General features: G+C 44.5%; 1 protein-coding gene across 3 annotated transcripts in view; it reads right to left on the bottom strand.

Moving 5' to 3' along the window:
* The window catches only part of tspan4a (tetraspanin 4a), a 68,933-nt gene that overhangs the window by 27,260 nt on the left and 14,708 nt on the right, over positions 1-26,965 (bottom strand). The window contains exons 1-2 of one of the 3 annotated variants that reach the window (XM_029845745.1): positions 24,532-25,916; positions 24,368-24,447 (exon numbers count right to left, since the gene is read on the bottom strand). In XM_029845745.1, the coding sequence (XP_029701605.1) occupies positions 24,368-24,447; positions 24,532-24,688 (237 nt within the window). In that variant the 5' untranslated portion in view covers positions 24,689-25,916. Of the gene's footprint in view, positions 1-24,367; positions 25,917-26,965 lie in introns of those variants that run through there. The other 2 variants (XM_003969631.3, XM_029845744.1) reach the window with 2 other exon arrangements.

Genomic DNA, 26,965 nt, shown 5'->3' with positions numbered 1-26,965 from the left:
TTCTTTTACCTCAGAGATGTATACTGAGCTGAATGTATGCAGTGTTTTTCCACACGTCTGTGGCACAATCAAAGATTCAGTACGTCTCTTATAAGCAGATGTTTGTGTAGGATTATGGAGCAGAAGAAGAATCTTTAGCTGCTCTTTGAAATGATGAATTAAGCATGTTCTTGTGGTTCATTTTGAGACTCATCTGGGACGAGAATCAGCCGTGGAGAGCAGATGTTTGAATGTGGGGAGCTGTAACCAGGTCAAGAGCTTCACAGAACCGATGAGGTTCTGACAGTTGGACCAACAACTTCAGGTGGAAAAACTGAAAAAGTCAAGCAATGCATCTTTTACTGACGATTCACCTGTTCATAACAAAGTCGAATACTAACGAGAAAGAAAGATCAGGGAGAGGAAAAAGAGCAACGGGTGCAAATATGACCTAGAAAATGTGATTATGGGGGAGTTGGAACGAAACATCTTATGATCTTTAAGATTTAGACGATAGTGGGTGACACAAGCCATGCCCGGTTATAAACCCCATCGATATTTACCTGGTCTTTAACGATTGATCTGTGATTTAGACTGGCTGTGGACCAGAGCGCTTCAAATTTTACATAATTTAGCTCAGATGACCCTTTTCAGTTACTTCAAACCTCAGTCATGTACAAGAAAGTGATTAAGAGCAGCAAAATTTGCATCAATCTGCAAAAATAAATAGTATACATGGAAAATGGCTTTGTTTTATAAAGAACGCATATATTTTACATGTATAACAGTATTTTCTTTTATAATTTAAGACTTTACAAAGGGATTAATGCCGAAAGTTGCGCACTTTTGACTTAACGATGTTGGCAAGGTCTGTGGATTATTCTGCAGAACCAGAATGGATTATATGTCTGGAAATAAAAATAAATGTTCCTGCTGACATTTAAGTCAAAGTCCCAGGAGGAGCTACGTGCACATTCGTTACTGACATATTGGTGTTTACGTGCTGTGTGATGTTTGGGTTGAACTGCCAAGAGTGTGGATGAGACACCTGTGCTGCTGTGACCGATTCATTTCACACCGCAGTTAAACATCGTTTGGCCGCCACTCAAACCACCAGCAGAACCGTCTGGTACTGGATTATTTTTGGTAATAAGTTGTAAGTTTTAGAGCAAATGGGAGTTTACAAATATGCTCGGTCATTCAGCAGCTCTTTAATAGCTAAAAAAAAAAAACAGTTTGATATTCTCAAACAATTCTTGACCTCTAACAGGACAAAGTTGAAAACTAATATAGAGGCACAAAATTGTGGAGGCTGTTTTAAAGCTCTGACGGCAATTTAATCTGACAGAGACGTTTTTTCCCTCCCTTTTTTCTGGGGGATTTGACCTGGATTTCCTTCCAAAATAATTCTGTCAAATGACAGATGGAGCTCATAGATCAGCCTGGCGAGAGCCAAGCTGCAATATCAATACTTGTGAGGACCATTACACAAGGAAACCCTCAAGGGAATGAAACACATGGACTCTACAGCACCACATTAGTTATTTATCTCTTAAGCAATTTGTGGCAAGAGTCAGAACACAAGTTTGTGTTCACATATAAGCAGTCCCCCTTCAAACCAATGACCTTCACCAAGAGGAGAAAAAACTGCCAAATTAGAGTTTAATGGAAAACTGATGATGGTTTGAAGGACATATATGTGCACACCAACGGCAGGTTTAAGAAAGAGAACCTTATATTCCAGCAGAGGTGTTGCTCAGATCACTGAACGATGGTTTGAAGGGTGGGGAACTTAAAAGAGAGCCCAGAAAACCAGCAAACATCAGAATCCAAAAATAACAACAGAAAAGCATGTTGCATCAGGCATCAAAAAAATAAACATAAAAATCTATAAAATGCTCTTTTGTGAAGATGTTCTGTAAATATTGGGCCGGTTCTTCTCTTCACACTGGTAACTCAGTGAGGATAAACATCCCGCTCGTTGCTGAGGAGAGCTCAAACACCTCCTCCCCTCCAGCTCCATCTTCTCTGCTTCCCTCAGAGTCGCAGCTCCAAAACGTTTCAGCCCAAACCGTGAAAATGTGCATGCAGTGAGAGCCAGATCCAAATTATTAAATGAAGTTATAAAAAAAACAAGCTAGAGAGACCTTCCCAAGCCTGCAACACCACTCCAACAGCTACATACATCCACATTAGCCTTTGAATTATTTCCATACCCACAGCGTTGTTTACAGTGAAAGATGAGAGCTTTGTCTCATGAGCCTGAGCTCAGAATATAATCATAATAAACTGTAACGATCCAGAATTTATGCACTTTTAATTGCTCTTCTGTTCCAGTTGTAAAGCAGTAAATCCGCATATAGGGATTGTTTTATTATTTTACACATCTCTGCACATGAACATGGGACCTGAATGACCATGCTGTATAGAACGCCGTGAAAGCTTTGATGATTTACATAAACACATCTAAATGGTAAGTATGTCTGCTCCTCCTTGACCTCAGAGCACAGTAACTTTACATCACTGATGACAACCATCCAAACACATTCTTACACCCTTGATGCAGCTTTAGGAGCTGTTTTAGGATTCAGCGTGGTGCTCAAGGACTGTCTGACCTGTAGTGTGCAGGTAGGGGATCGAACCGGCGACCTTTGGTCCACCGTACTACCCCACTAACCTTTTGAACAGACCTGTCTGGAAAATATAAATAAATCATACAGTTTCTGTGCATCATCGGACCTTTTTGCTCTCACCTGTGTTATCTGAAGTGAGGAAGGGGAATTTTGGAGCCACAGGTAGCAGAAGTGTTTTAACGTCATCGTGCTCATGGTAAATATAGAACATTTGAACCCTCTTTATGAATCCAGCAGTGGTACATTAAAGTGTCTCCTAACTGGCAGTACAACAGCATGAAGCTTTAATCTCCTCACTTTTGGATGTAGTTTATTGTTTTGTGACCTCCCGCAGTTTAACATCCTATCCTGCAGTTATCTGGAAATATTGCACACTTCACAAAATATGGCCGCCGAGTGTTTCCGTGGCTGCTTCAGAAGATGATTTAACAGCATCTGTGCTGCGAGATAATGATTTCCAGCTTGTTCGCCTCGTAGTTAATTTTTAAAGGCCTTTTCGCCCTCCTGGTCGGCGCCGCCGTTACATCGCTGACGTCTTTCACACCACTGTCTGAATCCCTGCTCCAGCCGTAACTTTGACATCCTGCTTCAGGGAAGTGCTCGGGATGATTTCACACACTGTCTGCATTTGGGATTTAATTCCTGCTGCCTGTAGTAACAAACTGCAATATCAGGGCTGTTTTCTTCTCTCCGGATGGAGCCATGTTGAATTATCAGCATATATTACCCCACTGAAGAAGCCTCCCGATGACGTGAGAGCTACAAAGTACGTACTGAACTGTCACTGGTGAAGGGTGTTTACCTGGTGAAGGGTGTTTTCGGAACACTCTGACTAATCCATCCTCCCCCCTGCGTCCCGGCCGTCTCACCCAACAAACAAGTCCTTTTCCCCCCCTTTTATTTACACAACCTCTGCACCAGTTAGAGATGAAGATATTTGCTAAAAGTGAATCCTCCTGGTCAAGGATTGCTCTTACACAGCATCTACAACACACTGTCAGATGCTAGCAGAGCAGCCGCTCCACGTGGGTCCTCGTCCGTCTGTCGGTAAAGAAACACAGAACCCAAATCATCATCAACAACAACAACGTGCTTCTTCTGTGGTTGCTTTTGAAAATCAACAGATTTTTGCAGAGTTGACAAACCAAGACAAATCCTACTACGGTAATCCAGAACCAAACGATTCTCTGTGAAAACTACATCTCCAGGATAGAGAACACATAGAGAACAAACATTTCTGATCCACTTCATGACCCTTTCTAATGCAAGGTAAGACCTGGAGACCACTGTGGAGATGTTATTCACCAGACAGAAACCACAGTAACAAAGGTGAAACATGAAGAGACACTTGAACCTTTACCACCCTGCTCTTGTTGCAATAAATGAGTCAATTAAATGGTTTCAGTGGTAAATAATTCAGCCATTTACTTCAGTTCAATAGAGATGAGAACAGCATCAATCAGAGAGGTCATGTTTTACCGCCTGAGTTGATGTCAGGATTGATGTCAGGATTTTCTGAAGTGTCATTGGAGGATCTGGACCGGGCAGATTCAGTTCTAGAACCAGATAATTTGCCATTGTTGATGAGCTTGCTTTCAGTCTTTAATTAGGGATAATAGGAGATGTTTTTCTTGTCTCTGCTAAAGTGTTTTTTGTCCCTGGTTACAAGTGCCGTGTTTAGCCAGTGATGGATGATGGTAGTTTGGGGCATCGTTGAATTAAGGAGCAGAGGAGGCTACACAATAAAGCTAATAAAAGTGATTTAAGTGTCTATATTTTGCTGCTGTGCATTAATAATTTATTGAGTACGTATCTCGTGTGAGTATTGGCCTTGAGCTCCTCTGCAATTGTCTGATCTTTACTTTTTGAAGTCCTGAGCTTTTAACAAATAAACAAACCTCACGGCTTCACCTTGAACCTGGAACGTGCTGGAAAACACACACCCTGTTAGCATCTCATAAGGTGACGCAGCTTTCTTTGTTTTTGCCGGGGGGGTCAGTCGGATTCTTGCACGATTCTTGTATTTTTCTTTCTCTTTACGTGTGTCTCGCCGTTTGAAGCGGTTTTCATTTTCTTCCGTGCACGTGCCAGGACAGGCAAAGCAACTCTGAGCTTTAGGTTTGTTATATCTGCATTAAGAAGAAACCTCAGCAGGAAAGAGACCCCCTCCCTTCCCCTTCAGCCCCAGACCGTGCTAGCAGGAATGCCTAATTGAAGCAGCGTGTATGAGGAGCTGGGCTCTACTCTGGAGCAGGAGTTAAGAGGCTGGTTTGGCTTCGAGGAGTTTCACTGATTGAGGTTTGAATTGGAGAATCAGCTGATGTGTTTGACTCATGTTGCCTCCTCGATGCTTCCATTGTTTTCCTGTACTCAATATATTAGTTGATTCCCCGCCAGACCAGAATGACCTTGTTCAGTTCAATGGTATTTCAAGAGAATGATTTATGATATGTATTACAACGAATCAGTAGTTCTGATTGACATTCTTGTAAATCTAACGATTTTCCTTCGTTATGTGCTGACACTCCTCCATCACCAGATAAATCGGGAAAACTTAACTAAAGATCGCTGAACCAGCTGATCTCTGCCCACAAAAGAGGCTGTGAGGAATAAGACTCCAATAGTTCATGCTTGGAGACATCGAGGCTGACCCAGGAGCCGTGACAACCATTATGAACATCAGTCATTGTGCAGTCGCGCAGCCGGTCACGGCGGTCAATTGCTGTTTAGTCTCAATTGATTGTGGGAATGGAAACAGCACATTGGCTTTCAGAGTGTTGCTGGTCTCAGTGCGGTCTGGTGTGATTTCAAAGTTTTCGTCTTTTTAGCAGGTTAGCTGCGCCCAGTCTAATCTGATCTTTGGTGTACGTGTCCAATGAAAAAATTATTCATGACGAGGGGGGGGTACATTTTTAATATCTTTTTAATGTTGCTGTATCGTACATGAATTATGTATGGGTGTATTTATCTCGAGCAGTTAAGATATTCCTGTGAAGCGAGGGTCGAGTGTAATGAGCGCGCCATACTCAACGCCAACTTAAGAACTATTTGTCCAAAAAAAGACCGCTTGAAAGTTTAGCAAGCATCATCTTCACAATATAAAGAGTCCACCAGGACTCAAACGCCCTAATTTTCTAAGCTAGCGATGTTGCCATCTGTCCTACATCGGAGCCAACGAATGATAAATGTTTCTATTAGTTTTTTGCTGCCACAGAATGTGCTGCCATGTGCCCAAGGTTGCAGACTGCTGTGGCGCCGGCTGCAACAGACAGTCATTTTCTTGGCTATGATTTTTTGTTATATCAAATCTTGATCTGCAAAGACAGCGCTAAATAACCGGCTTCCACTGTTCTGTGTTAGGCAGCTCTTCCATATCTAAGACACACATACACACAGAACACAATAATACACACACACACACACACACACACACACATTTTATTGTTAATGCTAAAAACTTGCCTCAGGCCTTCCAGCTCATCTCCTCACCTCCTGAAACCCGGGGAGCTCGGGGTGCAGAGTTAGCAATGCTGCCTCTCACAGCTTATGTTCTCACCTCTTCATACCTGAAGAAAATACCTGGACTCTCATGGTGACCTACTTTTCACCGCAAAAATTTCCCAAACCGAAAAATCAGTTGCTTCCCTTCCAGTCAGACACTTCGGTCTGGTCAGCCTGAATGAGAAGTGATAAACAAACAATTGTGTGATGTAGAATCCAAGCAGCGGATTTATCTCAGGCCTTTTTGTACATTTCAGTTTCATCAAAGCTTCATTTTAAGCTCAGGAAACGTGACAAATGCTTCAGTTACGTCAGAATACACAAGCACGCTTCCCCCAAAATGTAAATCAGGAAAGATGTCCCGGTAATTGTGTGTGTGTGTGTGTGTGTGTGTGTGTGTGTGTCATTCAAATGAAAGCACATGTACAGTAAACTAGGTTAAGACACCATTAATGAATACACGCAAAAATCAAACGTTCTAAATATGAGCTGTAGACATATTTCGCCCTTCCAAAAAATCTATATTAGCATATTTGTCCTGGGGGGGATTTTATCTACACCTGCCCGTGAATTACGCTGATGATTCCATAATGAAGTGCAGATATTTTTAACCCTGACTGCTTTGCTGGAGCTGATGGCACCAATATCGAATTATAAAATCTACGGCTCCTGATAGCGTTTATTATCCGTCTCGCTCAGAAAACATCCAACCACCTGCTCTTCAGTCAGAAAACTTTAATTATTCATTTGTCCTGCAGGGATTCTCGATATCTGTAACCAAACATGGAGCTGCTTCCACTCCTGCGGGGGATTTAGGTGCCCGGACAACTTCGGCGCTCCTGGCTCAGAAGCTAATCCCCCTGATTGCATCATGTCTGTGCTCGGTCTAAAGAAAGCTGCAGGAGCCCGGTCATCCTGCTCCACAAATGTTCTCTTGTCTCCTGGCTTTGGTCGTATGGATTTTTTTGGAACAGGAAAACACCTACATGTTTCAGGTGAACACCAGCTGAATCCCTGCAGGAAACAAAGTTTACAGGCAACACAGGCGTAAATATTGCTGAGTGACTCAGGAGGCGGCTGTGCAGAGGTTTTTATAGACCCTTAGACTTTACATTTTAAGTTATTTCATATTTGGATTTATGGGTCTAAAAGTTTTTGTGTAGAAAGTTTCTGTGACTATAGCATGTACACTGTAGGTGCGAAGGTTTGGTCTAAAGATTTAGCATTTTTATTTTTTATTTTTTTTCCAGGTTTGCAAAATGTCATTGTGACATTTGCCTGGGCTGCTGTTGGGGATAAGATTTAGCAGCAGGAGCCCCATTCCGTGGGAGCTCTGTGGGAGACCAGCAGAAACAAACACATTGCAATGTTAGAAGCCTGAAGCCTCCACTAAATCCAACGCTTAACCCCTCCGCCGCCACCTCTGACCGCCACTGCCAGCTCTGGCGCTCGCATTCATTCATATTCAAACCGCATCATCGTGAAACCAGCACAAAGCAGCGGCGTCTCGGTTTTATCCTGCCGATCAAAGCTGCACAGAGAGCAGCGGTGAGAGGAAAACACTCTAAAAAAGGGGTTGGCAGGGGGGCTGCCGGGCGCAGCATTTAATTGCCGTCGTTCTCTGTTGTCATCATAATGCTGTTGGTACACTTTGTAAGCCTCTGCAACGCTGCTTGTAGAGAAGTGGTGGGGGGTGGGGGTGGGGGGGTCAGTGGGAGGCTGTGACATACTGCAGAGCAGTGGCCTATACCACCAGCATAAATATACTGCCAAAGAATAGGAGACCTGGGGAGGAGAGAGGAAGGAGGTGGAGAGAGACGCTGCAGAGGGTAATCAATAAATCTCTAATCTCCAGAGCATTCTCTCCTCCCTCATTCTCCCATCCGGGCCAACACACACTCGTAAGTGCTGACACGCACCTCTGGAAGCCCGCAGGTCTGCTCTCATTATATTCACCAAGATTGGGCGGAGACTGATTTGTTGCAGCGGCGCCGGGTTTGTCAGACACGGTGACAGCAGCTATCCAGTCCCAGGGCAAAGTCAGAGCGGAGGCTCCGGCTCACACACAGAAAATATGCTCCAGCTTATTTCCCCGACGCGCGGCCGTAAAGCTGCCCGCATAAATCATGCATGCGCGCATCGTCAGTGGCATCTTCTTAGGAAAGACTGAGTCAACATCAGCAGCAGGAGAGCGTGGAAAGGCGCGATTATTGCTTATTGGAAACGTTGCATGATGATCTGACACACCTGGCTAAAATACTATCGGTCTGGCTGTTTCTTCCTATAAGCCCTCGTCTGTCATCATTTGATGACACACATGTGGTGTTGGTGTCTGCCTCACCTCCACCTACCAAACATCCAAACATCCGTGCTACGTCATCGGCAGAGAAAAACATCTTCAGACATTTTAGACAGTAATTATGTTATTCGAGCCCCGGCTCCTGCGAAGCCACAAACACAACAGCAACTACCTGTTATGTCACATTTTCTTGTCACCACGTTTCATTTTTTAAGATATTTTTTCCCGTAGCAGCTGCATCCAAGAAGTGATGCCTGTGGACAGAAAAACGACGCCGTCGCCTTCAAAACGAGTACTTGAGTGCATGTATGCTTTTACTGTCAAGGGTTTTAACTTTCTAAATGTTTGTGCAAGAGGATATTAGAACATTAGCTCCTCCAGATGCAGCGGTGAGAGCAAATAAAGTGGTGGAGGTCAAGAGGGACTTGTTGGAATCATGCATGGTCCCAAAGTTGCCCACCCTTTTCTGGTGACAAACACATCTTTGACAGCTGTAAGAGTAAACAACATCAGGGCTGGTGACAGTGAAGAGAGTGCATTCACCGACCAGTGAGATGTAAGAGGAATTTTTTGGGGGGAAGGGGGGGGGGGTTGCATAACGAAGCTGAAATGGCCATGAGAATTGCCTGGCACAGAGTGGTGCAACAAATTATTGATGAGAAGCAAGTCGGGGAGGGGAGACGCTGATCGCCCTGTGAGGACCGTGTGACAGGATGCAGGAGCGTACACGTCTGCTGACGCCAGGGCCAAAATATGATGAAAAGAAACTCTGTGAAAGACCCCGCGGGGTTATTGTCACCTCTCTTTTTAATCATTTGTTCCATCTGAGGGTTGTTAAGCACCCCCCCCCCCCCGCCTTCCTAAAAGTCGCAGATGCTTTGCATCCCACAATCCCACAAGGCAAATCTGCCACAACCTGTGCTCAAACCGTGAGAACCTAAAGCGCTGCAGCGGTGACAGACGTCTCTGCAGGCAGGAGATCAGGAGGTTGCTGTTCACACACTAAATTAATTGATAAAACATTTCCTTTGGACCTTCAATACATGTTAGGTGTCAGGAAGTGACCTTTATTGTGGGTTGTTGCTGCATCAGAAATTGACTTTACACTACAGATTAACAGAATTGCTGATTTGACCTTTATGCATTTTAAGGAATGCAATTAATGTTTGTTTTAGTCGACCCGTATTCTGTTAACTGCTATTAACCTGAACGCACCAGAGCCACCTGAACGCACCAGAGCCACCCTAATGACGCACCAAGAACGGTTTCACCGCGTGCACTGGAGTTCCTGTCCTGCACGCGCTGCAGCGTGCCTGGTTGCTTTGTTGTGCTCCGCCGTCAAGCAAAAATAGAAGCCAGGCGTGTTTTTTTGGAGGGCTCTGGGACGTCAGGGCTGTGGAGGAGTCGGAACGGGACCGAGCCGCAGCCGGCGTGCACACAAACATTGATTTAAATGGAAATGTATCAGCTCTGCTGTCATTTCAAAGCACAGGCGCAGCACAAATGCACCCAGTGTATTATCTTATTCATGTTATTTGAGCCTCCCTTTAAACTGGCCTTGTTTTTCTTCAGGAATAGAAGATTAGAAGTAAAGACGTTTGTTGTCATGACAAATACAGAGAAGCAGCTTGAGTAGCTCTTTGCGGACTGCTGCTAACGTGGCATGAATACGATCCTGTTCATGTCATTGATTCAAAGGTTTATTTTTTAATTGTTTTTCTGCAAGTGTTACTGTTTGTTGTCACAAGCCCACAAAGCTAATTAAAATCACTATCTCCAGCATCTAGATGGTCAAGCTAACGCTAATTTAGGGTTAATAGCTATGTCTGAATTTGCAGTTCATGCGCTTCCTTGAGGATGGTGAATAATTACTGTGATTGATGGTTATTGTATCAGGATCGATCCACCTATGGTGTGTTTGACAAATACCACATCCAAATAATTTAACTATTGCGCATGGCTGTGGCGTAACCACAGAGAATGCAGTGCAGAGGGATGAGATTATCTCCATTCATGCCATCTCCTGCTGGTTTTGCTGCAGCTGTTTCTGTTGTTTCTTCTGAAGGAGCTTTTGTTCTGTACATCTGAGATATTTTGGGAGTTCAGCTTTGTGTTCATCTGCCACCGAGTTGACTGGTTCCTTTTTTACAGTTTCTGCTTGAATTGTATACGTTGCTTTGGGGGTTTTTAATCTTTTTCAAAGATTCTTAATAGCATTCTCTTTCCTCCTTTCAGCTCTGATCATTAACACAACCTTCCCACAGGAACCCCCTCCCCCATCTCTGTTTCACCTCACCCACACCTCCTCCTCTCTACCCATCATTACATCTTCACAATCAAGTCAAACACCCCTCTTTTTCTCACTTCACTCCTCACCTCCTACATTGGCTTTTCTTCCCTTTCTAATCCACCTTTTTACCCCAGCTGCCCTTTTTTTTATCCTTCTTGATATTCATCTAATCCGCACCTTCCCTCTCATCTCGATCACTCAGCAGTTCGAGCCGCTATTCATCAGAAGTGTGTGTGTGGGGGGGGACTTCAGAACACTCAAGCAGACAGATATGTTAAAATGAGGATTAGTCAAATCGCAGAGGTTGTTTTTCTGGTTTGTCTGACTAGACAGGTGTATTTTGCCACCATTGCCTCAAATTATGGTTTAAATATGAATGTGAGATATAAATGTGGCTTCTCTTGGTGTCACCCAGAGGGTTTGATCATTGAGATACAATATAATCAGAAAGATACAAATGTTAGACGGAGGAGCCGACGGAAAAGACGGGGGGAGTGTCTTCCCAGTCAGGATTAATCTTCACAGCTTTCAGGAAGGAGGTGTTACGTTAAATGTGGATCATCTCTGAATGATTGAAAACATTGGAATTGTCCAGAAACCTCAGTGGGAAACTGGCACCTGTGGCAGGTCTTTGCCTCCAAACAGTCTGAGGAACATAAACCAGCATTATGCTCGAGGTCTTCCAAATGAGGTCTATGTTTTAAATTTTCTGTTATTTCTCTGTCACAGCTGCTTCCGTAGAAGTGAGGGGAAAAAACCCTCCACAAACGTAAACTAATCACACATATTCAATTTTACTGTGACATCTCAACTAAACAAGTATTAGTGTCTTCAGTAGGATTTTAGTTGCTCCCCTAATGGGCCAATCAGGCCAAAGTCAAATGATTCTCATCAGAATGCCTCTTAAATCTGAAGCGAGCCTGACAGCTGCAGCGCATGCAGAGTTCTCTACACTCTGAGTGCATTTCCAGTGGAGTATTTCCTGAGAGCAGTAACATGGGAGGACTCTGCAGAACCAAAGTGTGCTGACAATGAAGATGTCAGCAAAAAAGAGCCTGGAAGGAAATATGAGAACATCTTTGTCAGGCAGCTTCTCAAGTGCTAATCCAGCACTGACCTGCAGCAGTGGACCGTGACATCATCGTGTGTGTGTGTGTGTGTGTGTGTGTGTGTGTGTGTGTGTGTGCGTGCGTGCGTGCGTGCGTGCGTGCGTGCGTGTGTGTGTTGGTTTCAGTCTAGACGCTAGTCAGTATGTTTGCATGCACATATTAATCAAGCTATGCTCAATATTGAACTTTGGCATCAGAATTTTGTCCTTTCGTCTCGGTTTACAGGCAGAGAATGTCAAATGTCCTCAGCACTGTTCAGCACTGCCCCCCTTTCTGGTTGACCTAATTCGTCCCAGGTAACAGGAAAATGGACAGGAAAATGGACACTCTTACAGCTAATCAATTCTTTACTTATGGGCAGATAAAACCCCGGATTTCTAGAATGGTTGTGTTCTGGGGTCATATGCCGGCGTGGGCATTATGCAACATTGTTTAACTCCAATCAATGCAGGTACGTGCTGGAGCAAATTGATCTCCAGTCGCATTATCTGCGCATCTTAGTTGGACTAACGCATTTACATGCACATGAGCAGTCCAGTTAAGGTCGTATTTTAGTAATAATTTGTTTTTTAAGTGTAAACCATTTGTGCTGCCTTTCAATGGGTTGGTTAGTAACCATCGGTTGTCACGGTAGGAGTCCAGCAGCCTGGACTTCTGGCACTGTTGGACTTTGCTTCCCGCTGTCTTTGGCTGTTTGACCGTGACATTGGCAGTCTGTGAAGGTTTCTGAAGATGCATCAATGGATCCCCAAAGGTCTCCACGTTCCTGCCTTCATCGTTATCTTTTGGAGGGGATAGATTTCCCACCTTAGACGGTTCTCATACTTTTTAATTGCTTTGGTTTTATCCCAGAAGAGGAAGGCTCAATGGGTCATTATTTTGGTATAAAATGAATACTTGATTGAGCAGTAAAACTATCATTCCAAGGCAAGTAAGCCGATCAGCTCTGTATTTGTCCTGTCATTACCTTCAGGTGGAAATCCTTACATGACTTATACTGATATTAACTACCCCAGCTGCCCCCTCCCCCCATCTTGACACAAATTAGCAACACTGCAAGCAGCATTTCATTGTGTGGCCAGTGAATAATTACAGGCAGCAGCATGTATGAGAGGCTCGGTGTGATAACAGTCCACCACACCCATTATTTGGTTTCCCAGGCATTTGAAGGAAAAATAGGCCTGTAATTAATACGTGAGATCTCCGGTGGCTCTGTGTTATCAGTCAACCACAAGGGAGCATAGTCAACATGACAGATTGTGTACCAATGAATGGTAATTTATTCTGTTTACATACTGTTAGTTCTATCAAAAATATCTGAAAATAAATTTAACTGAGCAAAACAACTTGTTTCACTGCACATAAGCACATTATTTTAACTGAAACCTGAACAAATCAACCTCTTATTGTCCTCTTATCATTATGTGTAGAATTTAGCCCCCTAAAATCCATGTTGGTTTACAATTAAAATGACGAGAGATCTCGATTAATGTGGAATTTTATCCACCCCCATGACTGATGTAAGTACCCCAGACTGTAAGGCAGCAGGGTGCAGTTAAAGAAACAGGCCCCCCACCTCCTTGGAAAGTTTCCTATTTAACAACGCCATTTGGATTTGGGGTTGGTGTTTCGGCGTCTTTAAAGGCAGCAGCGCTCTGAAGCAATGCTTCGGCGTGCACGTGGTTGTTGCACCTTGTCCTGAAATGCCCAACTTTATGAGAGAGGACAGAAGATCAGTCGTCCATCACTTCTCTTTGAAAGACAGACACGGTTGCCTTGATGAGTTCAAAGGTCCTCTGTGGGTTTATTGTGATGGCAACAAAAGAGGACAGGCTGAGGTGAAGCCATTCCGGACTTGTGTCCATCTTGACTGGATCGATGTTTGTCTCCTTTGTCACTACAGCCACAACTTAATAAGTATTGTACAATTATGTTCTTTTCTGGACATTTGGAGCAGAAGAATGTAAAGAAAATTGGCTTTATAAGAGGTGGCTGACATGTGGTTCAATGCTCATGAAAATATGATAACGATAACCTCCTTCTGTGATTTCAGTAGGTCTTATTGGCTCAGTTTGGTGTTGATGTTCTAGCAGGAGTAAATATATCATGAAAGGGAAGTGATTATAGAAAACACATTCCTTGTGTAATGTGTTCTTTCATGGACCTCCTGCCCCTCACAGGGAACAGTTCAAAGGCACACGTTTGGGTCCTCAAGCTTTTTAAAGGTATTCTATGTGGCAGCCTGGCCCCCTGCTGTTTCCCCACCTGTCTCTGCTGCCTCTCCCCTGCACCCTCCATCATCTCTCACTCCCAGGTGCTCCCCCATCACCACCATCTCTAACTCTGCTCCCATCATGGCTCGCAGGACGCACAGGTGCCCACTGGTTTAGACCTCCGCGCTGTACTGCAGCAAACTGCAGTCTCCCTACAGCTGAACCTCAAAGACACCAACAAGAGGAACAAACACCCCTCCCTCCCCCTTCCTCCGTCTCCATCTGTCTTTCTCTCCCATCTCTCTGTGTCTCAGTGGTAGCTTTTACTCCTCTCTCCATCTCTCAGTGCCCAGTCTTTTTACTCCCTGACCACCATCTGCTCCACTCTTTGTCCAGATCCATTTTCCTTCATTGGAATACTAATTTTGCTTCCTTCTTCCTTCCCTCATCCTTCCATCATTCTAAAGCCCTTTCTGTCCCAAAATGATTTGTTTCCTCAAGAGGGCAGGTCTCTACCATCTTCTAATGGCCTAACGACAACAGGAAGCGATTTAATCAAATCAGTTTCAATGAGGTTTTATGACTGAAGCGTCGCCTCATCAGTGAGTCCCTTCAACATCCAGCAGCCTTTTCTGTGCAGCAGCAGCAGCAGCAGCACATCTCATGGAGGTGAGAATTCATTTAAATTCATTTTAGAAAGTGCATCATTCAGGAAAAGGCAAAACATTAGGCACTAAAAACTGACAGTGCTTCCAATTAAGCTGCAGTTTTTGACCTTTTAACTGTTTTGTAGTTGTATTCAGCTTGTTTGGAGGGACAGTTGGTAATGGACAAATAGAAGATTGACCAGTTTGTGTTAATGACCTGCACATACTCCTGGACCTCCCTTCAGGATTCCGTTTCCAAACTTTTGAACAGGAAGTGCTCTTTCTGCTTCACTTGCAGATGTTTTTGTAAAATGAAACACAGAAAAATTCAAAATTGTTTAGGGAATGAAAGATTAAAGGGAACGTTTGCAGGGGATAAAGTGATTTAAGGATGATGAATATTCAACAGGCTGCGTTGAAGATTCTCCACTTGCGGCAAAAGAAAACCGTTAAAATTCAGATCTGTATCAGTTCCTCTAATGAAAAAGGTCATGTTGAAGCCCCGTGAAAGGCGGTTGGCACATCTCAAGGTCCTTTGAAAGGTTACCGTTTCGAAAGGCTATTATTTGTTCCATGGGAAGACATCGCAGATGGAATGTGACCAGGAAGTAAAACAGCAGACGTATGGAAACGCATCGCTCTGTCCCCACACACACACACACACACACACACACACACGAGTTTGAGTGACAGTTTGAAGCACGTGTGAGGAGGAAGAAGACATCATCAGCATAAACTAATTAATTTGAGACAAGCTTTCAATGAAGGTTCGACTATCATGTGAGGAGCTCTGTCTCACCCCAGCTCAGGAATGCTTCCTCCATGCTGTCAGTGCCAAACTGTGTGTGTGTGTGTGTGGGTGTGTGTTTGAGAGAGAAAATGTGTGTTTTCTCAGTTGGTCATTGTAACACGCACAGCAGCACATGTATTATACCTGTGTAGTGACAGTGAAAGACACCATCAGACGATAAAATGAGCCGTTACGACCTCAGTTTGTGCGTCAGCGTGTGAACATGCACGGTGCTCGTTACGACAAGCGTGCACAGCGGCCTCTGTGGGAAACGTGGACGCAGTGTTAAATAATAAGGACAGACGGACAAGACAACAACTTTAATGAGCGTGGTAACAGCGTGGCAGGAACTGGCCCAGTGTGCGTTTGTGGCCACACTCGGTCATATGTTCACCTCCTTCCGCTCATCAACCTCAACTTCCCCGCGGCCCCCTGCTGGCTGGCTGCAGTTGCTGGTTATAACTCATAGAGCCACCTTTTTCCAAGAGGTGGTTTATCTGATTGGCTTAGTTTTAACTCGGTACTTAATGCATTTTTCAAAGAATCTGTAGCCGACTTTCCACGGTAATGTAATAAAAATCTTGAATAGTATAACAAGTGATGAAAAAGTTGAAACAGTTGTTTAGTGTGTTATTTGGATAACTAGGAAACTTAAAGTAAACTCAAAATAAAGCAACTGGCGCCGTCTCTTCACGCTCGTCATTTACATTACAATTTCCACTTTTTATCACTTTTGTGTATTTAACATAGTTGCTAATATAGTTGTTCTGCTCCAATCATCCCATAATGCAAATACAAACATTTAACATACGCCCTTTGTAAATAAACACTCATAAGATTTCCGCCTTGTATTTCAATGGATTCAGATCTGTTGTTGATTTCACAGTTTAAACCAGTCAAACCTGCTAACAGGGTCCCTTGATTCAGCCGTTCCGCGCTTGTCACAAGAAATCTGTGGATTCTCTTTCCTGTAAATCCATCACTCATCTGCTGGGATTTAATTAGAAGTATGATACACTTTAACGGTCTATGTTTGTGTCACAACGTGGCAGCAAACGTGGAGACCACCTTTAGGATCCTCCGAGGCTGAAAACAAACATTGTTTCCATTCTGGAGCAAATTCTCACGATGTCACTGTGTAGATCACAATGTGTGTTTTCATCTATCCCGAGAGCCCAGTAGCTGCTGGTAAATAACATTTAATTTACCTTTAAAAAAATCAAATCCTCTCCCCACTAGCTGCCTTTAGCATCCTCTCAGCACTTCCTACTTTCTTCTGTTTTTTCCTTCCTCATCAGCTAAAACGTTTGCCGCTAAAGCTTGTCGCCTCCATCTGGTCTCCATCTCTCAGGAGCCGGTCTGAGAGGGGTCCTCCGCAGGAAAACTCACCGTATGCCAATAAAACACGTCTCGCATGTCACTGCTGATTTCCAGTGAAGCAGCTCTAAAGCCCCTCTTCTTATTACCTTGTTAGGATTTCCTTTTTTTGAACAGGTTGTGTTAAAAGGAAGGGCCAAGGACTGGTCCTACAGATTTAAAATGAAAAATAATAGCTGTACAACATTATACTGTATAACTTACACTGTGGCCTGATCACTGTGATGAGATCGGTGGATCTTTATTTGTTCTTATCGTTCTTCATGCGAATAAGCAAATCATCTTTGCAGTCGACCCAATTGGGGAGGTTCAGATCCAGTTTTCATGCAGTGCTGCACATCATCCTGACAGGATGAGCCTTCAGGTCACCTTGATGAAAGTTTCAAAGTGCTTCTCATTCATGTCTGTCACCCATGATCAATCACAGTTCCTTCCTTCCAGCAGACTGGCCGAGCTTATGGAGACCGAGCCACATTCAGTCCCGTTTGGGTTCTTTTAGCGGGAGGAAGAAGATCTATAAAAATATAGATAAGAAATATAACTGACAATCCACTGCTGCTGATTGTTCTGTGTGACGGACGCTTGATTCTGTGCAATGACGTCACAGCACCAGGTCTTCCAGCTGGTGGAGGATGTCATCTACAACCATCTCCTGATCCGGTCAAACAACCACGTGCTCTTCTCTTTCCCTGTTTAGCTTTAAAATAAATGCAGAGATTCTGGCATATTCCAAGTCTTTTGAAGCCCACCATCCAGGTTCTGTTAAGCTAAGAGTATCAGCACGCATGCCCCCAAAGCAAAGATCTTTCTTCAAAGGTCTACATCTGATACTTTTTCCAAATCTGTCTGCGATCTTGGGCCTCTGAAGATCAGGACGTATGGAAAATCAGGAAATGTGAAAAAGATCTGAGGTTTCCACTGCAGGGTTGAAGGATCCGTGTAGGTTTACTGAGCGGAATAAGATCAGAACTTTAAGATCAATTTATCCTCTAAGAGGGGAGGAGAGGGGTTATCCGATTGCTGTAAACGTCACTTGTACATTTGATCTCCAGTCCTGACTTCGTCTCTTCATGGTCCAGTTCTAGCTTTAGCTTTAAAATCTGCTTGCTTGCCAATTATTTTAACCACTGCCTATTTTTGTTGGTGTAAACGTCACACGACGGAAGGTCAAAGGACAAAAGCTTCTCAGAGAGCTGTGAAAGAAGCGTCCGTCGTTGAGGGTCTGATCCTTTAACAAAACTGGAATTGAGTTGCAGGATTGACCTTTTGTTAGCGTAGCTTAAAGCTGTGTTGACAGAAACAGCCGCTATTATCCTTACACATCCACCACCGGGCAACTTGGAAAATGGAACATGGAAATGTTTTAAAGGGACCTTTTGAGCTGACAATTAAATTGGACACTAATTTCAGATGTGTTGGCTTCCAAAATCGGTGCAATGGTTTCTTTTCACAGTGACATCAATTTAGTTCCATTCTTGAAAAGTACGTTGACACAAACTCACAGTAATTCTGGTTTGTCCACTGAAACAACAGACGGTGGGTAAACAGCCAGTCAAAACTGAGCCGATATTAGCTTTGTGTGTGTGGGGCGATTGGATTGAAGCCAATCGAGTTACTGACACAGTTTTCACTATCAGTTGGGATTTCCTCAATGTTGTAAGGTGATTTTTAAAATAAAATAAACACGACGGGAAGGCTACCCATATAATGTCGTGTAGCCGGCATAGGATAAAAGACACTTTATCTCTATAAACAGATTATAAAACACAGACAACACACTTGGTGGAATTCATACTGACAGATGGCTGCTGCTTTTCCACAATCACAGAGACAAAAAAGGGTTTGAAAATGCTAAAGAATGCAGCAAGTAGGTCAGTGTTGTGTTGGTGCCAGAATCTGTTGGCTTTGAACGATCAAAGCATCGAACTGGCATCAAAGATCAGGCACGTGGACCCTCAACGCGGCTCCGCATGTGCCTTTTTTAGCTCGGGAGGTTCCTGAAGGGATTATTGATTCATTTCAAATAACAAAATCAAACAATCTGCGGCCGAAGAAATGATTAATGCTAATTGATAGTTGGAATAAGAAGTTCCCCCAGCGCAGAAAATGACGCCTGGACATCGATTGGGTGCGTGGTTGCATGGAAGTGGGCGGAGCCTGCACATCTGGAATCTGGACAGATGATCCTTTGTATTGATCAGATCGAATGAGTGCAGGCAGACGCCGCTCAGTCAGAACTCCTGCAATCTACAAGTCCTCCGTTGGGCTCTGACCTACATTACCAAGACAAGTAAACACAACTTCAGAGGACTCGTCCTCCATCTCTTCCTTCAGCTGTCATCCTGGGTTTTCCTCTCCCTCCCAGTTTCCCACAGTAATGGGGGACATCCCTATTCCCCACCACTCCTCCGTTCCCCCCCAAGCAATGTGGAAAACCCCTGTGTGTAGTTCAAAATTAATGAAAAAGTGCCCTAAATGGGAAGTCTCGTTTAGGCGTTTGTAGCCACAGGACGCCGTCTCCAGGCCCCCCCGGTCGCCGCTGCTGACGACGATTAAGTGTTTGTGCACCAGTGCAGATTTTTGAGTCGCCGTCTGTTGCAATTTCATGGTGGAGTTGTTGCGGCTGCATTTGGTCGTAATCAGCATGTGAGCAGAGAATCCCATCACTGTTTTAACTTTGTGAGAATCATTCTGGGACTCCAGCAAAGGAAGCGATTCATTTGATGAAGCTGTGTGTGTGTGTGTGTGCGTGTGTGTGTGTGTGTGTCAGACCTGCTTCTATCTTATGGTTCTAAAATGTTGTGTATTTAAATAATGTAGCACTTTTCCTTCCATCAACTCGACAACAGGATCTGTAAAGTGATGAAATCAGTGTTTAGACTGAAGCCTTCATCCAGCGTGAACCTCCTGCTGCCACACTTCTTCAGCCTTTGTTCGAAAACAGCAGTCGGTTCTCAGGTACAGCAGGAAAACTGTGCAAAATCTACCCCGCAAGACACAGAGAACCCCCACAGAGGGCCGCGATCAGCAGTGACAGAAAGTGACGTGTGACAAGAGCTGAAAGCCCGAGAGTTTGTACTGAAATTCTGCTTCTGAGCGCGTTTCACAGAGACTTGAGAGGGATCTAAACCAGCGTAGCCTCTAATAGAATATAGTGAGAACCTTTTTTACAAGGTCTGAACTCTCAGACCTTCCTTCAGTTAGTTTTGTCATTAGCCATGAAGCTCACATAGAGTGACGAATTCTACTTAACGGTTTAAGGAAATCTGAGATTAGCACAAACATTGTAGGTGAAATATGTTTTAAAAGCTGTTTGATGGTTTCTCCACAGTTCACAGTACTCTGCTGAAACGCTGCAGGGACTTTTGTGTGAGTCCCTTCTTTAATAGAATGAAAGCTGTCGGATTTATGGGGAGATAAAATTACAAAGAACCTGATCCCCCCCCCCAAGTGCCTGATTTCTGTCCCTTGTAAACACAGAAACAAGACACCAAGGGCTCTTAACCATCGTCGCAAAGAGAATTTCATCATTTTGAGTTGGCGTAGCTGCACAACAGCACGAATGTAAAAGTCTGGAATGAAGAAACGTCACTGAACGTGATAAAATCGTGATAAAATCGTTGACCCGGACAGGCGGAGGGGAAACACTTAAAAACTGAGCAGCTGCAGTGATGCAGAGTTTCCAGCTAATTTCACGGAATACTTGACAACAAATCTGAAATAATCCAAACCAGGAGACAGTTGAGACCTTTTCTTCAGATCCTCCTGCTGTGCACCCGTGTCAGGAGAATAAGCTCATGTTTTGTTTCTCTTCTGGGGGGCAGATAATATTCCGGCCTTTGTGGGACCGCTGCAGGTAAGTTCATTAACATGTTCTTCATTCACCATGCATGACGTCACCACTCTGCATCCCATCTGCAGTAATAAGAATTTTATGACCTGAGCGGCGGTCTGCGCATTTCGGTTAAATGCCAACCCACACGCGCACACACACACACACACGCGCGCACACTCAAGTGTGTGTCTTCTTTTAAAGCCCGCTTGGCTACGGTAGCATCCAAGGCAGGAACTACTTTCACAAAGGAAACAGAAGGGGAGTCTCCCTGATGGCTGGTGGAGCTACACACTCCATAATGGCCCCCTCCGGAACAGTGGACAGCATCATCCGTGCTGGTTCCTTCAGTATGGCTACGGGTCAGCAGTTAAGACCTCAATAATAATGATCGTTCTCGCTGGCCCATCAAATCTTGACCCGCTGACCTCTTGCATTTGGCCGGGAGCAAATGAGAATAACAGCACCGAAATGAGCAGATTTGTCATTCTCCCAATAACTGCTGGCTCTCTTTATCCCATCAGCATGGCTCCATAGAAAATAACAAAAACAGGGTTTTATACAATACCACAACACTGGGACTTGTTACCTGTACGTCGCTAAAAGGAACACCTTCAACTCTCAATTAAAGTCCAGAATAAATAACATTGTATTAAAAAATTTGAACGTCTACTAATGCGTAAATGAGGAATGATTCATATGAAAATTACTTTTAAAATTAGCAATGCAAATGGGGATAAGTGGTTTGAAAACATTTTAATTGTGCTTGTGAGTAATTGTCAGCTTCGCGCATAGACAAATATAGTTCTGACAACCTCATCCTGGTCGGCTCCAGACAGGTGGAAAAGATAATAGCTCATCTGAAACGAAGCAGAAGTCAGACTTCTCTGCTGATAGGGATGCCAACTTCCTGAAAAACAAATAAGGAGCACCTCGTTGGCTACCCTTCCCGACTGTCTGCCGACATGGGAATTCTTTTGTAAAATTGGTTTTCGCCGTTCTTTTTTGTTTGCTAATCATCTGACTTTTTAAGTGATATGAATATACAAGGAAACATATTACTTAATGATTAGAATAACAAAATTACCTCTCTTTCTAAAAAAAAAAAGAATTTCTTTAAAAGGTTAGTGTTAGGGTTCTAAAATACCAACAGGGTTAGGGTTAGTATTAGGGTTAGGGTTATAAACTACCAATGGGAAGGAGACCATTTGTGACCGTGTACTTCTAGTCCACCAGTCGTGTGTTATGTGCCACCTCAAACAGTCCACCATGGATTACAGACCTGCCTGCCTAGATGGGCTGGGTTTCCCAGCATGCTTTGGAACTGCATGTTTGTGGAGATAATTTCAGGGTCATTATATTAAAAACCACCACAATTTTTATCTGTTACACAATCTTTTAGTGGTACTGTTCCACACACTAATTGTACAATGTTCCAGTAGTCTAAAACTACTGTGTTTTTTAATAGGCACGAAGTGGAGTAATGCGTTTGGTTCTTTACCTCCCTTCTATTTATATTTCTTGACCGTGTGGATTCTGAGGTTGATGATCAGCACTTCTCTTCTAACTGAGTGAACAATACTGAATCCAGCCCCAGAAACTCTGAGTCTTCCGTGACTTTCTGTTGACTTTCTATTGTCATCTCTTGTCTTCTGGAATGTTTTCATAAGTATCAATACCTGAACCTATGAGATCAGACAGAAACATTTCAGACCCATCTGCCAGAACCTTCCTGCTCGCATGTGGCTCCATTTCTGGTTTAGTTTGGTTTCATTTCTCCTGTTTCTCCATCCGCTGTGATAGATGTGTGTCAGGAGAATGGGCCACTTTTCTGATTGTTACCTCTGAGCCCTTTTAAAGAGGAGCTTGCTTTTGTTTTGTCTTGGATCAGCCAGAAGTTGTTCACACCGCATGACCCGAACAATCCAGGGCCCCTGAAGATGATGATTTTAATTAAATTAGGACCAGTGCAGTAAGAAACCCCTTCCCCCACACTGGGCTGTAGTTTGTACTCATGACAAAAACAGAGCTGCGATTCATTTTCAAAAAAACATAGCAAATAATAGACATGGAAATAAGTGCACGTTTCCATTGTTAAAGAGGGAGTCAATCCATCAGTCGTCAAGGAAACGTGACGCTCTGCCAGTGCTGCAGCATTTGGACCAGAGTGAAAAAAAACATTATCATTTCTCGACAGCAACAAGGCTAACACGGCTAGCCCCACCCCCACCACACCACGTTGATTTGCACACTAATTAGTGATTAATGAAGAGTGTAAAAACTTCCATTTTGAGCTTGACACTTTGTTCTGAAACTCTCATTCAGGTAAAAGTTTTGCCGCCTGTTCGTACAGACTGCGGTTCAGTGAGGTTGACGACAGCACATTCATGTAGAACTGCTGATAATAGACCTGATTACAGGACCTTGTGTCACCGTGCACAGTGAAGCATCTGTCATTTAAAACGCTTTTATACGCTTGATTTTGGATGAATACTTTCTGAAACGGTGTTTTTCGAGTCCAACCAGATTCAGCCAGTAATTATCTATGTAGTAATCTGAGAGCAGTTAAGATCAAACACTTGTGATTGGACGGGTGATAATCTGCACTGACGGGGGGGCCCTGGAGCCTCGGTGCAATCTCATATTTAGCTCGTATCTAATGGCTCAGCATTGCTGTCACACTTCAAACGAGCTCCGCTAATCGTCACATTTGATAAATCAGTTCAATGACCTGGTTTTGGCTGGTACCTTGGTGACATCGTGGTCTGACATCAGTCCCCCAGCTGCATCCCAAAAATCAAAAAGGGCCTTTTTTGAGTTTTGCGAAGAAATTTCCTTGAGAATCAGAACACGATTAGCTTCTCAGGAGCAAGCTCGCCGTGATCCTGGTAATTATTTATCCCTAGTGGCGTCTCTCACACACACACACACACACACACACACACACACACACACACACACACACACACAGTGCACTAATAACACACTCTATGAGGGCACTTTGTATGTGACAGATGATGTGGAGGTGAAGAGGTCACACTCTCCTCCAGGGAGATTGGATCTTGGCTCCAAGATTACATTTCATAGTTCAAGGCTTCATTTCATTCTATTACCAGTGAGGGAGAAAAATCGAAGCAAGGTAAGGCTGGAATTCATTCAGATCACACAAAGGAAGTCTGAGATGTAGCAGAAACCTTCGGCACACGTGAAATAAAAGGAAGTGTTGTGTTTTGGCGCTTGGCTTTTGGAGTGTGACTGTCAGATGCAGGCCAACGCCAATGCTCAGAAAAGCACGCAGCAAGTGGATACCATCAGACGGACAAGACAGATTGACGGCTGCTGGGCGGGGGGGCAGATGTGGGGAGCGACAGCACAGCAGCTCCACTCGGATTAACATTTACACACAACATCAACTCCGCCCGAGCTCAGGCCAAGCTTAACAGAGCAAACAACGCAGCATACACCCACGCCTAAAATACAGTAGAGGGAAAGCTTAACGCACCCACACAGCGGGCTTTGTGCACACGATCCTGCCTCGAACCCCCCACCCACCCACCCACCAAACCATACTGACTCCTCACAGCACTGTGGTCACGCTGGAGAGGAAAGAAAGTAAATAAAGCAGCAGAGAAATGTGAAGGTCAGGGAGGCAAACAAAACAAGCTCGGATAGAAAAAAAGCCCAAAAATAAACTCACCCAGAAAAGCAGGTTGAAGAAGACCATTCCGTATCGCAGGGCCATCATGCAACCCTCAGCCATTCTGCAGCGGCGCAGTTCTAGGAGGAAGATGAAGGAGAGGTCCAGGTAAAACACCACATACTTTTTCCCCTGAGCATCGCGACCCTTGGATGTCTGCGGACCCTTTGTCGTGTGGAAGCCGAACGCAAACGGAGGCCGCTTGTACTCAAACTCCCCGCTGAAGCGGTGGAAGCCGGAGGTGAACGGCGGCGTGTCGGGTTTACTGTCCAGGGACGGACTGCGCCGGTACGGAGTCTCATCTGTGCTCGAGCGTCTCATTGTGAAAGCCTCAAAAGTCCGTGCACCGAAGGTCAGAGAGGGATGAGAAGTTATTCCACAGAGGGCTGAGGGACAAAAGTGTACTCCGTTCAAAGGATCCTTCTGTCACAATCAAAGTAATAATCACCTCTGTCAAACCCCAGAAGCACTGATTAAATTATACTTAATCTGTGATAATCTGTCAAAGTTCCACTTTTGTCTTGACTGAAGTTCTTTAATCCAGCGGCACGGCTACATTCAGCAGCAGACTTTGCATAATCCCGCCACAACACCTGTGTAATTCTGTGTGTTTAGGGCATAATCCCAGCATACACACACATCCCTTCTCCCAAATCGCTCAAACACAGGTGTAAGCCTCGGACTGTGAGATAAGCTGGCTCACAGTTTCAAAACCAGGACAGCGTATCCAGAATTGTTCTGCTCGGTCTAATGAGAAACTCCTGGGCAGGTGCTCTGGGCTGGCAGGTAGCAGCCCCTCCGATTCAGCCAATCCCACACTTTTACTCAGATAACACCTTCACGTAGAATACGATGCGGCGCTGCGTTCCGGTGTTTCGGCGTGTGGTCGTGGCTGTCACTGTGCTTTTGCTGACGTGCCAAGAAAGAAAAAAACCTTAAACATGTGAAGGAGAGGAAAAGGATGGAGCGAGAAGGCTGAAAAGAAGCCTGAAAGGAAGAAATAATGCATGAGAGGAGATCACGCTTTGGCTTCTTGAGTTAGTATCCCTCCGGAATTCCTTTGCATGTGCCCTAACTTGTCCCTCTTTTGTCTCTAAAAAAGTGGCCGGGGGTTACGTCGCCTCCTTCCACATCCTCCTCATCACACACTCTGAGTTCACCCTCTTTAACTCGCTCTCACTCTCTCTCCGCGGCCCCCCTCCTACGCTGACGGCGGTTAATTAATTTCCAGACTCTCATCAGCGTGGCAGCATGTATCGTCCCCTCTCCTGGTCTCTAGATCTTCCTCTTCAGGACATCTATCATCTCTGGGTGCCCTGCGGGGTCATGGCCATGCGGCGGGAAGGTGAGATGGGCAGAGAGAAGCAAAGGACAGTTTCCTCAGAGAAGCAGAAGAAAGACTGCGGTGTTTGGAGCTGTAGCCCAGTCCTGGCGCCTGAAGCTCCCTCCTCCTCTCTCTCTCCCCTTCTTCTCTCAGCAGCGATGTGCTCCCCTCTGCTTGCGACGTTTCAGACAGCTCGTCCCTCCTGCGTTGCTGTCCCCGGAACCTGGCTGAACACAAGCCAGGAGCAGGCGTTCATATTCTGGCCACGCCCTCAGTGAAAGCTCAGCCAATCAGAGTGCAGCACCAACGGTCCACTTTCATGTACACACCAATCACGCTCGACCCTCCTCCAGATCAAACACACACACACACACACACACACACACACAGTAACCTGCTGTATAGTTAACATACTGGTGCTGAGAATCCCACTGCAGCAGCCTCGCGCTTCCATTTCTTCGCTCTCCTTCCTCTCTGGAGCTCATTCTATATGCAGAGGTTGTTCCTGCACCAAAGCCAGGCTGCTCTCTGCACGCTTGGCTTCATTCATGTTCCTGTCTTCCTTCAGTCCCTTCAGACCCAGCGTCAGGTGGTACTCTGTCCGTGCAGCCGCAGCATTCCACACCAAAACCAGCCCACTCCGAATCGGACATGCACGGCTCTCTAAGGTACAGGATCTCCACAGCGTGGTGACCATCTGGGTCAGGCCATTAATGAGTCTCAAACCTCAGAGCCTCTAACTTTCTTCTTCTCTTTTTTTTCTACTAATAATTGAGTGAAACAAAGAGAGATGGCAGTAAACCTTCTGAAAACTAAAAGACAAAGAAGCTTTATCACCCCCTGTTGGTGACATCCAGAAAACACAAACGATCTTCCCTATAAGTTTAGGTGGTGCTCATGCCAAACAGGCCAACTTTACCTTTTTCCAAAGATGGGTTCTGTCATTGGGAGGCGTATTACAGGTTTACTGGTTAAGATGAATCAGTCTGAAAAGAGAGAAGCTCTGACAACCCTCCTGATAGGACGCACCTTCATCCTTCAGATGAAACAAAGCATGGTTGGATCAGATACCATGTCGTGGGCGCAGTTTGGAAAGCAATGATACAGCCTCAGTGACGTATCACTGACATGCAAGAACAACACGATCCATCAGAGCACTCTTTCCGAAGTGCCTTTGTCTCCAGCGCCTCATGAATTATTTATCTTATCTGGTCCTGCAGATTTTCCACATCTGAGATGTGCGACATGAAGTATCGGATTCAGAGCAAATGAGC

Source organism: Takifugu rubripes, chromosome 13 (genome assembly GCF_901000725.2).
Source record: "Takifugu rubripes chromosome 13, fTakRub1.2, whole genome shotgun sequence".
Classification (NCBI taxonomy): Eukaryota; Metazoa; Chordata; class Actinopteri; order Tetraodontiformes; family Tetraodontidae; genus Takifugu; species Takifugu rubripes.
The sequence above is the reverse complement of the archived record's forward strand: the minus strand, read 5'-3'. Positions and strand labels throughout refer to the sequence as shown.